Source organism: Rhinatrema bivittatum, chromosome 5 (genome assembly GCF_901001135.1).
Source record: "Rhinatrema bivittatum chromosome 5, aRhiBiv1.1, whole genome shotgun sequence".
Taxonomy (NCBI): domain Eukaryota; kingdom Metazoa; phylum Chordata; class Amphibia; order Gymnophiona; family Rhinatrematidae; genus Rhinatrema; species Rhinatrema bivittatum.
Genome location: NC_042619.1, coordinates 252,667,855 through 252,680,292, shown reverse-complemented (window position 1 = coordinate 252,680,292; position 12,438 = coordinate 252,667,855). Strand labels below are relative to the sequence as shown.

General features: G+C 47.7%; 1 protein-coding gene across 5 annotated transcripts; it reads left to right on the top strand.

Moving 5' to 3' along the window:
- Positions 1-302: 302 nt before the first annotated feature.
- On the top strand, positions 303-9,312 carry NPM2 (nucleophosmin/nucleoplasmin 2). 5 transcript variants are annotated; one of them, XM_029603857.1, is made up of 10 exons: positions 303-402; positions 4,295-4,370; positions 5,835-5,920; positions 6,467-6,589; positions 6,708-6,801; positions 7,225-7,346; positions 7,810-7,844; positions 8,817-8,856; positions 9,062-9,130; positions 9,221-9,312. In XM_029603857.1, exons 2-9 carry the CDS (start codon positions 4,313-4,315, stop codon positions 9,104-9,106), a joined length of 603 nt encoding a protein of 200 aa, XP_029459717.1. In that variant the 5' UTR covers positions 303-402; positions 4,295-4,312; the 3' UTR covers positions 9,107-9,130; positions 9,221-9,312. The 5 variants fall into 5 exon arrangements, with proteins under 5 accessions (XP_029459717.1, XP_029459714.1, XP_029459719.1 ...); XM_029603854.1 differs by having other exon boundaries at positions 307-402; positions 7,225-7,358; XM_029603856.1 differs by lacking the exon at positions 303-402 and adding an exon at positions 464-516 and having other exon boundaries at positions 7,225-7,358.
- The last annotated feature ends 3,126 nt before the right edge of the window (positions 9,313-12,438 follow it).

Here is a 12,438-nt window from a genome sequence, read left to right as displayed (position 1 = left end):
AAGGACAGAGGAAGTTAAAATAAAATGATTCATTCCTTGCACTTGGCACGTCTTTGTTGTTTGAAAACAGGGGCAGGAGCTAAAAGAGTTCCGTAGCAACATAGGTTATTTTATCTATATGCAGATGTAAGAAGCTATTTAAAATTAAAACAAGAGTGTGACTAGACTAACCCCACATTCTGAAGACTTAAATAAGTGATTAAAAAAAAAAAGAGGAACGGGGCTGAGCCAGTGTTAGCTTATCATTGGAATAAATTAGTGCAAATTTAGGAGTAGAGAAGGTCTTCTGTGATTGGCTGAGCCTGGATTTGCTTCATCTGGAATTTCTTTATTAAGCAGCTGCTAGAGTTTGGGTTTCTCTTTCTGTCCAAAGCAAGGCTCCTTGCTAGAGAATAAGATCAGGTAAGACCTGAGGGTGCAATTAGTTTAAGACTTTATCTAGCAATTTAACAACCTCTGTCCCTTGGATCATCAGCTTTAGCCTTTTTTGCAGACCTACTGGCATCAGAAATTAGGGTAAGCAGGAGCCTGCTTTTGCAGCAGTGTTTTAAGAGAAAGGAGTTAATGTGTTTAAAACTCTAGTACTGGTCGCAATCTTAAATAATTCAGAGGCCACTTGAAACAAATTGATTCCCTTTTTCTTCCTTTTCTGGGGAGGTCAATGTTAAGACTTTGAAACATTATGCTTACAATAAATTTAAGAGATTGTGGAAGACCCCTAGAAAGGTCTCTCACTAAGTATAAACACTGCGAAAATGGGCTCTGATTTTTCCTTTTTATAAAGGATGTATAAAAGGAAAAATCCCAAAGAGCTTAGGAATGAGATCAAAAGAAGTAATGTGCCTGTGCAATAAACAAATATCCTTACTGTAGATCTTCTTGCTAATAAAAAAAGATCGAGCACTAAGTCTTTGGCTTAATACTGATGACAAAAAACCAAAATGGAGGCTAATCTTTGTCTTCAGGGATTGCTCTGTATTTAATATCCCCTATACTCTAAAACTAGAGGCATTTTCCTCCCTTCTTTTCTGTGTACTATAATGCTAGCTATGCTATATTCCTATAACTTCTTGGCCTCTGGTCCCTGCTCCCCCTATTGGTTATACTAAGTCTTCATCTCACCCTTTCCTGTAACAGCCGGATCCCGCCCCCTGTGTCCTATAACCACCTGGGCTCTACTCTTTCACTCACTACAACACGGTCCTCCATCACACTCACCCCTCTCTCCCTTATGTCTCTACCATCCTGAGCCGTGTGACCTCTCATCGCTGTACGGTAACACTGCCTCACTAGAGGTTACTCTGTTTCTCTCGAACAGCCTGGACTCTATGTGCCTCTGCTGTAGCACTAAGGGGCCGATGCAACATTTATGAGCAGAAAGTGGCACTGAACAGTTAGCGCCTGCTTTCTTAATATGCCCCTCCCTCCTGGGGTGCCATGCGATATCTAATTTATTGTGGTCAGCTTTCCTAAATGCCACAGCCAGGGGTTCAGGAAACGGACGCTTGTCAATTGAGCGGCTGTTTCTTGCACCTGACTGCCGGTGCTCCCCCGCCTTCTTTTTCCTCCTAATTAATATCGCAATGATATTAAGTAGGAAGCAGTTCTTTCTGCTTTTCAGTGCTAATTTTAGCAGCACTCAGCTATTAACACCTGTTCCGGGCAGGTGTTTAATATCTGATTGCTAAAATGTGTCCTAGAGGCACTTTTTTTTTTGCCTTGGGAGTGAATAGCTATAGGAACTTCCTTACACACCTTCCCAAGCATTGCTGCTTGTACATTCAAGCTCCAAAGCCCGTAGCATTTGCGTGTGCAGTGGGGTTTTTTGGTTTTTTTATATGCATTTGCATGTGACAAGCACTAGTAGATTCACTCTACACTGAATGCAGGTTGTAGAGGTGCTAATCTCCTTATTGCATAAGGGGTAATCCCCTTATGCAATATAATGCCTATACAACCGGCGTCCAACAGCAAGCTGTACAGTGTGCCAGTGTCTCCTCAATGTTGCTGTAACCACCTTGGGTTATGCTTCCTACTCCCCTACAGGCCTATCCAGTAACGAGCGGTAGGAAGAGCTGTGTTAGTGCCCGGCGCACCCGCGGTTGCTGCATGCACAGTGCAGCTCACCTACCGCTCTATCCTGTATGTAAATAGCTTGCAAATGCAAGCTGCGTCCGTGAAGCGTTAGACCCGCGCAACCCATTTTACTGTATAGAGCGCCTATACAGTATCCTGGGTGCGCTGGCCTAACGCTTCACGGCCACGCTGGTATCTGTCATTTCAAATGTCATTTGAAATGACAGATACCAGGAAGTCGGGATTGCCAGTCCCCTCTCCCCTCCTCCCGAAGCAGGGCGCGAAAAGCAGCCTTGCTCCGGGAGGAGGGAAGAAGGGACTGGCAGTGTAAAGCGGCGAAGCGACTTACTTTTTGCAGCCCCCTCCGGACATCGGATGACCTCTCCTGCCTCCAGCTGCTCGCGAAGATGGACGCCTGCATGGCCACTGAAGATGTGACGTCACGTCTTCAGCGGCCATGCAGGCGTCCATCTTCGTGAGCAGCTGGAGGCAGGAGAGGTCGTCCGATGTCCGGAGGGGGCTGCAAAAAGTAAGTCGCTTCGCCGCTTTACACTGCCAGTCCCTTCTGCCCTGCTTCGGGAGGAGGGGAGAGGGGACTGGCACGGGGGAAGCCACGATGTCCGGAGGGGGGCTGCAAAAGTAAGTCACTGAGCGTAGGATTGCCCGTCCTCTCCCCTCTTGCAACTTTTTTTTTTTGCTTTTTTTTTGCTTCGGGAGGAGGGGAGAGGACTGGGACTGTCCCGGAGACCAGCATCCATGGACGCGGCCAGGGCAGGTGAGCGGGGGCTGGGGGAAAGCTTGCCGCCTACCCTTACCCCTGCCTCTAACACAGGGGTAAGGGTAGGCGGTAAGTTAACAGGTTAAACGCGTGGCAAAACTGCAGGGTAAAATAGCGATAGTCTGGGCACGGGTTACTGGATGCTAGGGAATAGCTAATTCGCTCATTTACTTGCAATATACATGTCGCGTGTGGAAGGGGTTGCCCTGGGATTTTAGGACGCGGTAAGGGTAGGTTAAAGGGGGTTGTGGATCGCAGGAAGGGCTAACGCGGCCGGAAAGTGAGTAGAACGCTGGTTAGGAGCGGGGTAAACGCGGCCGCACTTTACTGGATAGACCTGCTAATTAATAATACTAAAGGAGCTCCCCTCTCACCTCCTGAACTGCAACACTAAGGGTAGATTTTATAATTTTGCACGAGCACGTACTTTTGTTCACGCACCAGGCGCGAACAAAAGTATGCTGGATTTTATAAGATAAGCACATGGCTGCGCGTATTGCAAGGGGGTGCACATTTGTGCAACCTGCTCGCGCCGAGCCCAGCGCGTGCTGCCTGTTCCCTCCGAGGCCGCTCTGATTTCGGAGCGGCCTCGGAGGGAACTTTCCTTTGCCCTCCCCCTACCTAACCCCCCCTTACCTTTGTTGCACGATTTATGCCTGCTGAAAGCAGATGTAAATCTGCACTCGCCAGCTGGCTGCTGGCGTGCCATCACCCGACCCGGGGGGCTGGTGCGGAGGCCTCAACCACGCCCCTGGGCTGGTGCATTGCCCCCCGGGCCTGCCCCCGCAACACTGTCACACTGTGTCATTTAGGACATGCCCCCCAACACGCCCCTTTTACAAAGCCCCGGGACTTACGCGCATCCCGGGGCTCTTCGTGCATAAATACGGCCGGATTTACGTGCGCAGGGCATTTAAAATCCGGCCCTAAAGGAGCAGCCCCCCCCCCCCATGTCCTTGTAACCTTCAGGACTCTGCTGCCCCACTCCTAGACTTTCTCAACTCCAGTCCTCTGAACACAGCTAGTCAAGGTTTTCAGGATATCCCCAACGAAACTGCATGAGCTAGGCTTGCATGCATTGCTCTGATGGACGCATGTCCATTGCATATTAAATATGAATATCCTAAAAACTTGCCTGACTAGGTGTGTCCCAAGGACTGCCCCATCTTCCTGTAACCTGGGCTTTGTGTGGGGCCCCCCTCCCCCTCCCCCCAAAACTATGCACAAGGAGTTGGAGAAAAATCACTTGTGGCTGACAGTGTGGTGTTCACGTTAGATGGCCCCCTTCCTCAAAGGTGGTTCTGGGCCCCTCATGCCAGTATTGTATCAAGTGGAACAGTTCAGATAGCTTTGTTTTATGCTTTAAAAGTGTCAGATGAGAGCTAGCTTTGGTGATATCTCCAATGCTTGTAGATTCACTATTTCCTTCTCTCTATCCAGAAGATAACTCTGAAGACCATGGCTTCTAGTACTAGTAACAGCAGCAGGATTGAGAAGCCGGTGTCCTTAGTATGGGGTAAGAATCTTGAGGGAGAGAGGGGATCTGATCTGATACTGGAGATTCTAGTACAAGTTGGGGTCCAGAGCAATAGGCTATGGGCTCAATCCAGTCTCATTGTGTGTGGTTGTCGAGCTACTCCTAGGACTTGGGTCTATAGAACTGAACAGTGGCTCAGAGGTCAGGCTCTCTTGCTGATACATAACTTAAAAGTACAACAAAACCAGAAAAGCATTTTTGTCCAAGGTCTTAAGACAAATATGCTTGTAGACTAAGGATTTGGTATAATAGGCCAAGATATCTGTCCTAGGGAATGTGGCAAGAGGGTGACTAGGAAGACTCAAAGCATTTTTAAAAAAAACAAAACTTATCCCTAACTGACTACGAGAACTACCTGTGACTGGCAAAGTGTAAGAGGGCTCAGATTGCAACGGCTGTTTCCAGGTCAGCAGACCTTTTTTTTTTTTTTTTTTTTTTTTTAACTCTTCCCATTGTAGCTAGACTGAAAGGTGGAAGCTGCTACTGGCCTCAACCTGATACCTTTTAAGAAAATTACTACTGCTAAAAAGCCTATTGTAATGCCAAAATGGGATATGCTGTGCTGTTGCCTGGAGGTGGTTCACCTTTCTATAAGTGAATGTTGCAAATAAACTTTAAGACATGTCACACTTGTGTTTTTAAAAAAAAAAAAAAAAGGGGCTTGAGCCTAAGGTTGGCAACATCCAGAGAATTAATTTGAACCATTGCCTGTAACTGAATCATGTAGTGAGTCACTGCTCTGGCAAAGGAGCTCAATCACTTCACACAAGTTCCTCAGATAGTCAAGAACATACTTCTGAGATACTTTCTGCATCATGGCATGAATCACTGGCTAAACAGGGGTGGAGACTTGTGAACTGTAGCTGTACTGGTCAGACTTCATAGGACTACAAAGTATCAGAGGAGACCTTGTAACACCCTTCTGACGTCTAGGTAACACAGCTGCTTTTGCACCTTAGCTTGTGTTCTGTGACTAATCTGCTTCTGCTGGCCTCTTGGCTCTACTTAATAATGTACAGCACACAAGCAAGGCCGGTGCGATCCAATAGGTAAACTAGGTAGTCACCTAGGGTGCCAGCCATTAGGGGGTGGCAAAGAGCAGCTGCTGTGTGCATACGAGAGCAATGGGTGGGAGAGAGGGAGCCTGTGTAAGGATGCATGTGTGAATGAGACAAGGGGCCTGTGTATGTAAGAGGGGGCCTGTCTGAGTGAGCTCAGGGCCAGAGGAGGGCAGAAGGTTTGCCTAGGGCACTGGCCCTGCAGAACTGTTTCCCTTTCTTGTTCTAGCTCCCAGAATGGAGCTAGTCCTGTGTTCTAACATACCCCCGAGTCTCTTTCTTCTCTGGGCTTTAATCTTACTCCTGCTCTTCCAGCTGCATACCCCACTGTATTCTAAGGGTAAACAGTTATGCTGGAGTCTTCAATGTTGCCTTTCCTCCATAGGATGTGAATTGAATGAGCAGAGTCGCACTTATCTCTTCAAAGTGATGGAGACGGACAAGTATGAGTATCAGTTGGTGCTGCGGACGGTATGTGTTGGCCTCATGGGGTGTTTAGTTTCCGAAACCATCCTCCCCTACAATGGGGTAAAGATGTGGAATCTGCTGTTGACCAGTCTACTACTCCCCATCCCTAAACAAAATTAGGAATGGTGGAAAAGCAGATGTATCCCACAAAGAGAACCTAGCACTTTGCTCAGCTGATTTAATCTGACTTTCACAGTGGATTAGATTATTCCAGTGGTGTGCATGATCTTTCTGGTGGCTGCCGGTGACTGGGAGTCTGAAATAGTGACTTGGTAGTTAATAGGCAGAAACTGCTAGGCAAATAGCAAAGAAGAAACAAAATATTACCTAAAATCCCTATGTTTGGATTAGTAGGTGGGACCTTATAGTGCTAGGAAGGCAATAGTTATTAAAGGGTGGAGGAGACTTCTAGTCTGATCTCACAGGGATGTCTGACTTTAGTGCACAGGATAATGAGTCCATTTGGAAACCCCATGGTAAAGGGGGAGAGCTACATGTGGTGCAGTCTGAGTATCTAAATGTGGAAGGGTTTGGGTTTTTTGTCCTTAGGTGTGCCTAGGAGAGAATGCCAAGGATGAAGTCAACATTGTAGAGATCATATCCAGACCTGGAGAGGGAGGTGATGGTGAGGGAGTACCTGTTGCAACCCTGAGGTCTTCCATCCTGCCAATGGTGAGTGGGGTGGGGCCCTGTGAATTGTACCTCTGCGTATTGCTCTATGGGTGGCATACCATGCCATTGCTTGGTGATGTTTACTTGCCTCAGTGGGTTGACAGTGTCTGACTTGCAGGCCACTGTAGCTGGATTTGAGCTGAACCCTCCGGTTGCTTTTCGACTGAAGGTGGGCTCTGGCCCAGTGTACATCAGCGGACAGCACATTGCCTGTGAGTACATGGATTATTTTATTTTTTTTGGTAATGTGCAGCATGGTGGAGATGAGGAGAAATTTAGATTAGATGCATCCTACTGGATACCATCAATGCCCAGACTTGAAACAGAATCTGGATTTCTCTTTAAAGTCCTGTGCTTAATATTATTCCCTCCTTCCAGGGTGAAGTCTCCAAATGTCTGAGTATACCATGACAGGAATGATCCTCTTAAATTCCCCTATGTGGAGCTTATGATGCCTGATCCCTCAGGGAAGGGGTTTTCTCTAAGAAAATAGTCTGCCCCTTTGTGTTTGGGAGGAGCCCTCCTTGTGACTTCCCCAAATAGCAGCTGCAGTGAGCACAGCTGAAGCCTGTAAATTGCCCCACTCCCTTGGTATAAGCACTAATGCCCCCTCCCCCCACCTCTCTGCTTCCTAGTGGAAGCAGACTACTCATGGATGGAGGAGGAGGAAGAGGAGGAGGCTGAAGAGGAAGAAGTAGAATCTCCTCCGAAGCCTGTGAAGAGACCTGCCGCCAACAAAAAAATGGGCCAGGCCAAGGTACGCCAACTGGTGAGCAGCTCTTTACCTTCTAACTCTGGAACAGAGGCAATTGACTAACCTCCCTGGGGGGGGGGGGGGGGGGGTAGGGAACTTGACTCCACTTTCCTATCTGGTGGGGAGGGGAAGAATGCTTGGCTCCATCAAATGGACCCAGTCTGAAGATGGGCTGGACCAGGCCTGTGTTAACTCCCTACATGCCAGAGGGTAGTCTGCTTTGGATAAGCAGAAGAAACCCCCGAATGAAAAACACCAGGATTCTCATCCTGTCCCTGGGAGCATGTTGGCTGGAGATGAGAAGTGGCCTCATGTGAAGAGAACATGGTCCTCTGCAGGGTTGTACCACTGAGCCACCATGCTGGCAAAAAAGAGGTCTTAACCTGCCCTTTGTGAAGATGGGATTTAGTCACTTGGTGGTGGAATCAAGGTAAATGCAGGTATTCCTTTTCTGTTTCTGTCCCAGAAAAAGAAACTTGATAAAGAAGAACCTGAGGATGAGTGAGTACTGACATTCCTATGACCCAGCCTCTCAGATATGGGGATGAGAGCTGTCTGAACACAGCACATCCACAGGGACCTTCATGTTCAGATTTATTTTTTTTTCCTGGGAATGTTTGGGGGTTTAAACAAAAATAGGAGAAATCTGGGGTGGGGAGGATTTGTCATTTTTCCAGGTAAATATTGTTCTTGTAATACTTAATTCCCAGGAAGAAAATAAACATTTCTAGACATGCAGAGCTGGTTGTCCTGGCCATGTGGAAGTGTAGTTCAGTGGGGTTTTATGACAGGATGCGTGACTTCAGTATTGCCTGTGTGGGCTTTGGTTGGTGCTGGGTGTGTGACATTGTGGCTCCATCTGCCCTCATAACACTGGAGGAGGTGGAAACTGGCACCTGCTGCTTGTTAAGCCACCTATGTGCCGCCATCATCAGGCTGCAACCAGCAGGTGCTGAAGGTGGTGCTTGCTGAAGAGCACAGATTTGTGGAGCTGTTCTGTGATGCTGTAGCTTATGTTCTTATGTCATTTCCTGCATGGAAGCTGCCAGCTGAAGCAGGATTGTGGGCCAGGGGGTGGAGGCAAGGGGATGCAGGGATGACAAGAGGGCACTGGTGGCTGTCAAGCCCCCCCCCCCCCCTCTAGGGAAGCAAGAGGTGTGGTGTTGGCCAGTGTTCTTACTGGGAGTAGGGGAGACATTTGGGCTGTGGGGCACCAGAGCCCCCATCACTATTCCTGTGAGGTAGGTGCATACTGAACTCATGGATGTTGGGAGTATTTAGACTTCAATGTGCTTTCTATACAAAATGTTTCTCAAAGTATTTTGAGATAAGTGTGTACATATTCTTTGGGGGGGGGAGGCAGTACCAGTGCTGGCTTTCATGGAGGTGTACAAGTGGCTTTGGGCATGGTTCTGTTGGGGCTGGGGGTCTTATTTTTATTGTATGCTAAACCTCATTTTGTGCCTGTCTCAGGATGGCTTCTGTGGAGGATGAAGACAGCCCAGTGAAAAAGGTACAAAGTACCCTTTAAGTCTCTTTGTATGGGGGGGGGGGGTAGTGGGTCACAGTGGCTTGACATGATGCCATCTCTGCACAGGGGAGGGGGACTTAACTCCTTTTTATGTAGGTATAGGTGGCAGCTGGCTTCTGCTCTCACCTGGGTGCAGGGCTTTCTTGCTTGGAGCTTCCTGATGTAGTGTTTTCTGACCACCTTGCAGGGGAAAGGAGCTGGCAGGGGCAAGAAGTTGTCCATGAAAAAGTAAAGCTGTGCTGTGTTCCTACCCGAGGTAAGGGCTGAAGGCCTCCTATTCCCTGTTGCACCAGAAGAGTTGGTGGGGGGCTGGTCTCCTTGGTAACCTTGCCTCTCTGTTTCCTAGGTGCTGTGACGATGGGGAGAAGATGAAATTAGTTTCTGTAGCAATAAAGAACTTTTTTTGGAATTGGTTTCTTTTCTTCCTCTTTGGGTTTTTAGGTTTCTGGCTCTTGTTTGGAGGGTAGGGCAGCAGTTACTGTGTCTTTGCATGCTTAAGAGCAGAACAGAAACTCAAACTTTTAAAGAGCTGAGGTAATCAGTTGAAACAGTGCACCTGCCTTCTGTTTCTTCTAGGTTTATTTTTTTTTTCTATGGCCTGAGCTAGATTTTACCTGTACTGATCTTGGGCACTTTTTTTTTTTTTTTTTTTTTTTCCTCCTTGGCACTTGAGGGGTAAGGTTGGCTATGAACTGTGCCCTAGTGCATGCTTTGAGTACTAGTACTCCTTGCCATGCTATCCTTCTGCCAGCAGAGGGCAGAGCTGTACAATGCTCATCTAGGGCATAGCCGTGCCCCTCTGTAATAAAGCCCCCTTCTGCTGCAGGGCAAAGCTAGCTCTGAGGGGCCAACAAAATAGTGTAGTGAAACAACCGGTGCTCAACAGGACACCTGCCTTCCTACTGCATACACATCCATAGCTCCTGCATGCCACATGAGGTATGTAAACTAGCAGCTGTGCTAAACGGGGCACACAAGGGCCACACTACCTATCCTCAAGCAGGGCTTAGGAAGACAGCTGCTTGGTAACGAGAACCTACCTGCTACCACTAACTTGTACACACACCTGCAGCCTGAATTTGGTTAAACTTTGACTCCTTTACAAAAACTTCAATCTCCACAAGTAGTGGGTATTAGTATTGCAATGATCTGACATAGGAAAAATCACTGCCATTAGAACCTTTTTTTTTTTTTTTTTTTCTTGAGCCCTTGCTGGTGTTTAAGTTTGTGTGGAGTATGCATTGGGGACCAATAGCTAATACCCTCTTCCTGTTAATACCCCAAATCAGTCTAGATAAGTGTTTTGCATCGGTACCAGCAGATGGAGGCAGAGAAACTTTTCAGCCACTACTACTTCATGTGGAATTGCCACCTGCAGTCCCTCTATTTCTGTTGCCAGCAGATGGTAGAGGTGCAAACATGGGTGCTGGAGATTGAAGGAAAAAAAAATTCTAAAGAGTACATGCAGTTAGGGAAAAATGGTGCTCTGTGTTGTTAGAGTCCTGTGTGGACCATCCCTCATTGAGAACAGTCACCTACATGTCATGAGCACTTATCTACCTGCTTCTTTGGATGCACTACTGTCAGTGCAGTGGCAGTTATACCAGTGTGCTAAACCACATGTTTAAAGTGTGCATACCATATTGTATCAGCACCTCAAGCTTTTAAGTGCTTTCCACTGTGCTAGGGCTGCTGCTACTGGGTGGATGGCTATAATTAAGGCACACGAGCCCCTGTTTGCTTGTAGTGAATTAAGCAGACATGCAGAGGAGTGCAGTGCTATAGATAACCGATGTGCGCCTATTTCTCAGATGCCCCAGCCTAGCTGGTGGGTGCTTAGTGAGAACTGGCTAAAGGTGTAGAAGTACAGCTGCAGGTAAAAAGCACCCTTCTGGACACTAATACCTATCAGTGGAAGGGGATGAAGTGATAACTTCCTCTCAAGCCACAGCTTTGGCCAAGTGCAAGGTTAGGCTAATGCAATGTCCTAACTTTTTAAGCAGAAAGGCAGGGCCAGAAGCCCTTAACCAAAGCAATGGGGAAGGGACACTTTTTTCCCTCCCTGAAAGAGGAAGAAAATAGCAACTTTTTTTGGGCTGCACATTTAGGTAGGGACCTGTAGCTACAGATCCTGCATATTCAAGTGGGAGCAGAAGGCTTCAGGTATATAATCTACCCCTCCCCCCTCATATTAGTAAAGTTCTTCTGTGGATTTTTTTGTGTGTTTAGTACAAGCCTCCTCTCACCATTTTTTGGACTGACTTAAATTCTGGGCTACTGGCCTATCCCCTGCTTGGAAGCTGCTGCTGAGGAATGTAGCTGGGGGGAGGGGAGGGGCTGCTTTAAAAGGTGGGCTCTGCCTGTCTGTTTCACAAACTTCATGAAAAGCCCCAATTACCTAGTGAATGGCTTAGGGGCAGTGCCCAGACGGTGCTGGGGGTGGGAGAGAGGAGTGATGGGAAAAGGTTTTGGGGAGGGGGGGTATTTGCTGGCTGGGGTAAGGGGAGAGAGACACAAAAGCACAGAGGTTGGTGGGAAAGGCAAAATGTGAGTAGAGCACAATAGTGTGGTGTTGGCATGAACATGAAAGGGGCTTGGTCCCCCAGTCCTTTTCAGAAGCCGCCAGTGCTGTGGCTAGTGAGGGTGGTCACCACCAAAGGACCACACCTGCACAGAGGGAAAAGGGCTAGCCCATACAAAGTCTGCATGGGGAGGTGCAGCAAGTAACAGGACCAGAAAGCAGGGCTTTAGGAAAAAACTGTATTAAGGTGACTTCAAGAGTAGTAGAGTAAGTTTATGGATCACTTTTTTTTCTTGGGGGGGGGTGGGGGGGGAAGAAGGTGTAGGTGTCCTGCTTTGGCCAGGTTTAAAAAAATCTTCATCATAATGAGGTTTGATGGTAGGTGTTAATCCCTATTTGCTACCCCCACGCAAAATATATTTTACGGAACACTCAGTCTCACCCAAGAAGTGCTGTCCTCTGGTTATAGCTCAACCCTTGTGCTTAGCTATCAACTAAGGTTAAAACAAAAAACCAGAGGTGATGCCCAGCTAATGCTAGCCCTCCCGGGATTATCCTTTGGTCTGGTCTGGGAAGAAGGTGGTAGGGGTAATCTCTACACCCTTTAGCATTTTTTAGGCATTAATATACCAACTTTTTGTGGTCTGCTAGTGCTGGCTGCCAGCTCAGAGCTTCCTTTCCAGAAAAGGATGAGAGAAACTGCTGCCTTGAGCCCAGCAGGTAGCCCTTTCAGGGGATGGAAGGACAAGGACTCTGCAAACTAGCAGACACTCTCTTTTTTTTGGGGGGGTGGGGAAGGGAGGCTGACAGTTGCCTCCTGCTTCTAGCTTGGGTGGTAGCAGGGCTCTGATCTGGTACCATGAGTTCTCATGGAAACGTACCTGGTTTTTTTTTTTCCCATTATTCTACATTGCCTCCCAACTTTAGTTCGATTTAGTGCAGTGCTAGGTGTCCTACCCGTGGCCAGGTACCACACACCAGAGCTCTTTCTAGACAGGTGCAAGTGGAGGCCCTAACTCTGACCACTGTGTGTCACTGTTGCA

Bases quoted from the DNA above. Each gene is read 5' to 3' on its own strand.
- NPM2 (XM_029603854.1), top strand. From the start codon at position 4,313: ATGGCTTCTAGTACTAGTAACAGCAGCAGGATTGAGAAGCCGGTGTCC. The intron at 6,802-7,224 runs GTGAGTACATGG...TCTGCTTCCTAG, and splicing joins CAGCGGACAGCACATTGCCT to TGGAAGCAGACTACTCATGG. The intron at 8,857-9,061 runs GTACAAAGTACC...ACCACCTTGCAG, and splicing joins AAGACAGCCCAGTGAAAAAG to GGGAAAGGAGCTGGCAGGGG.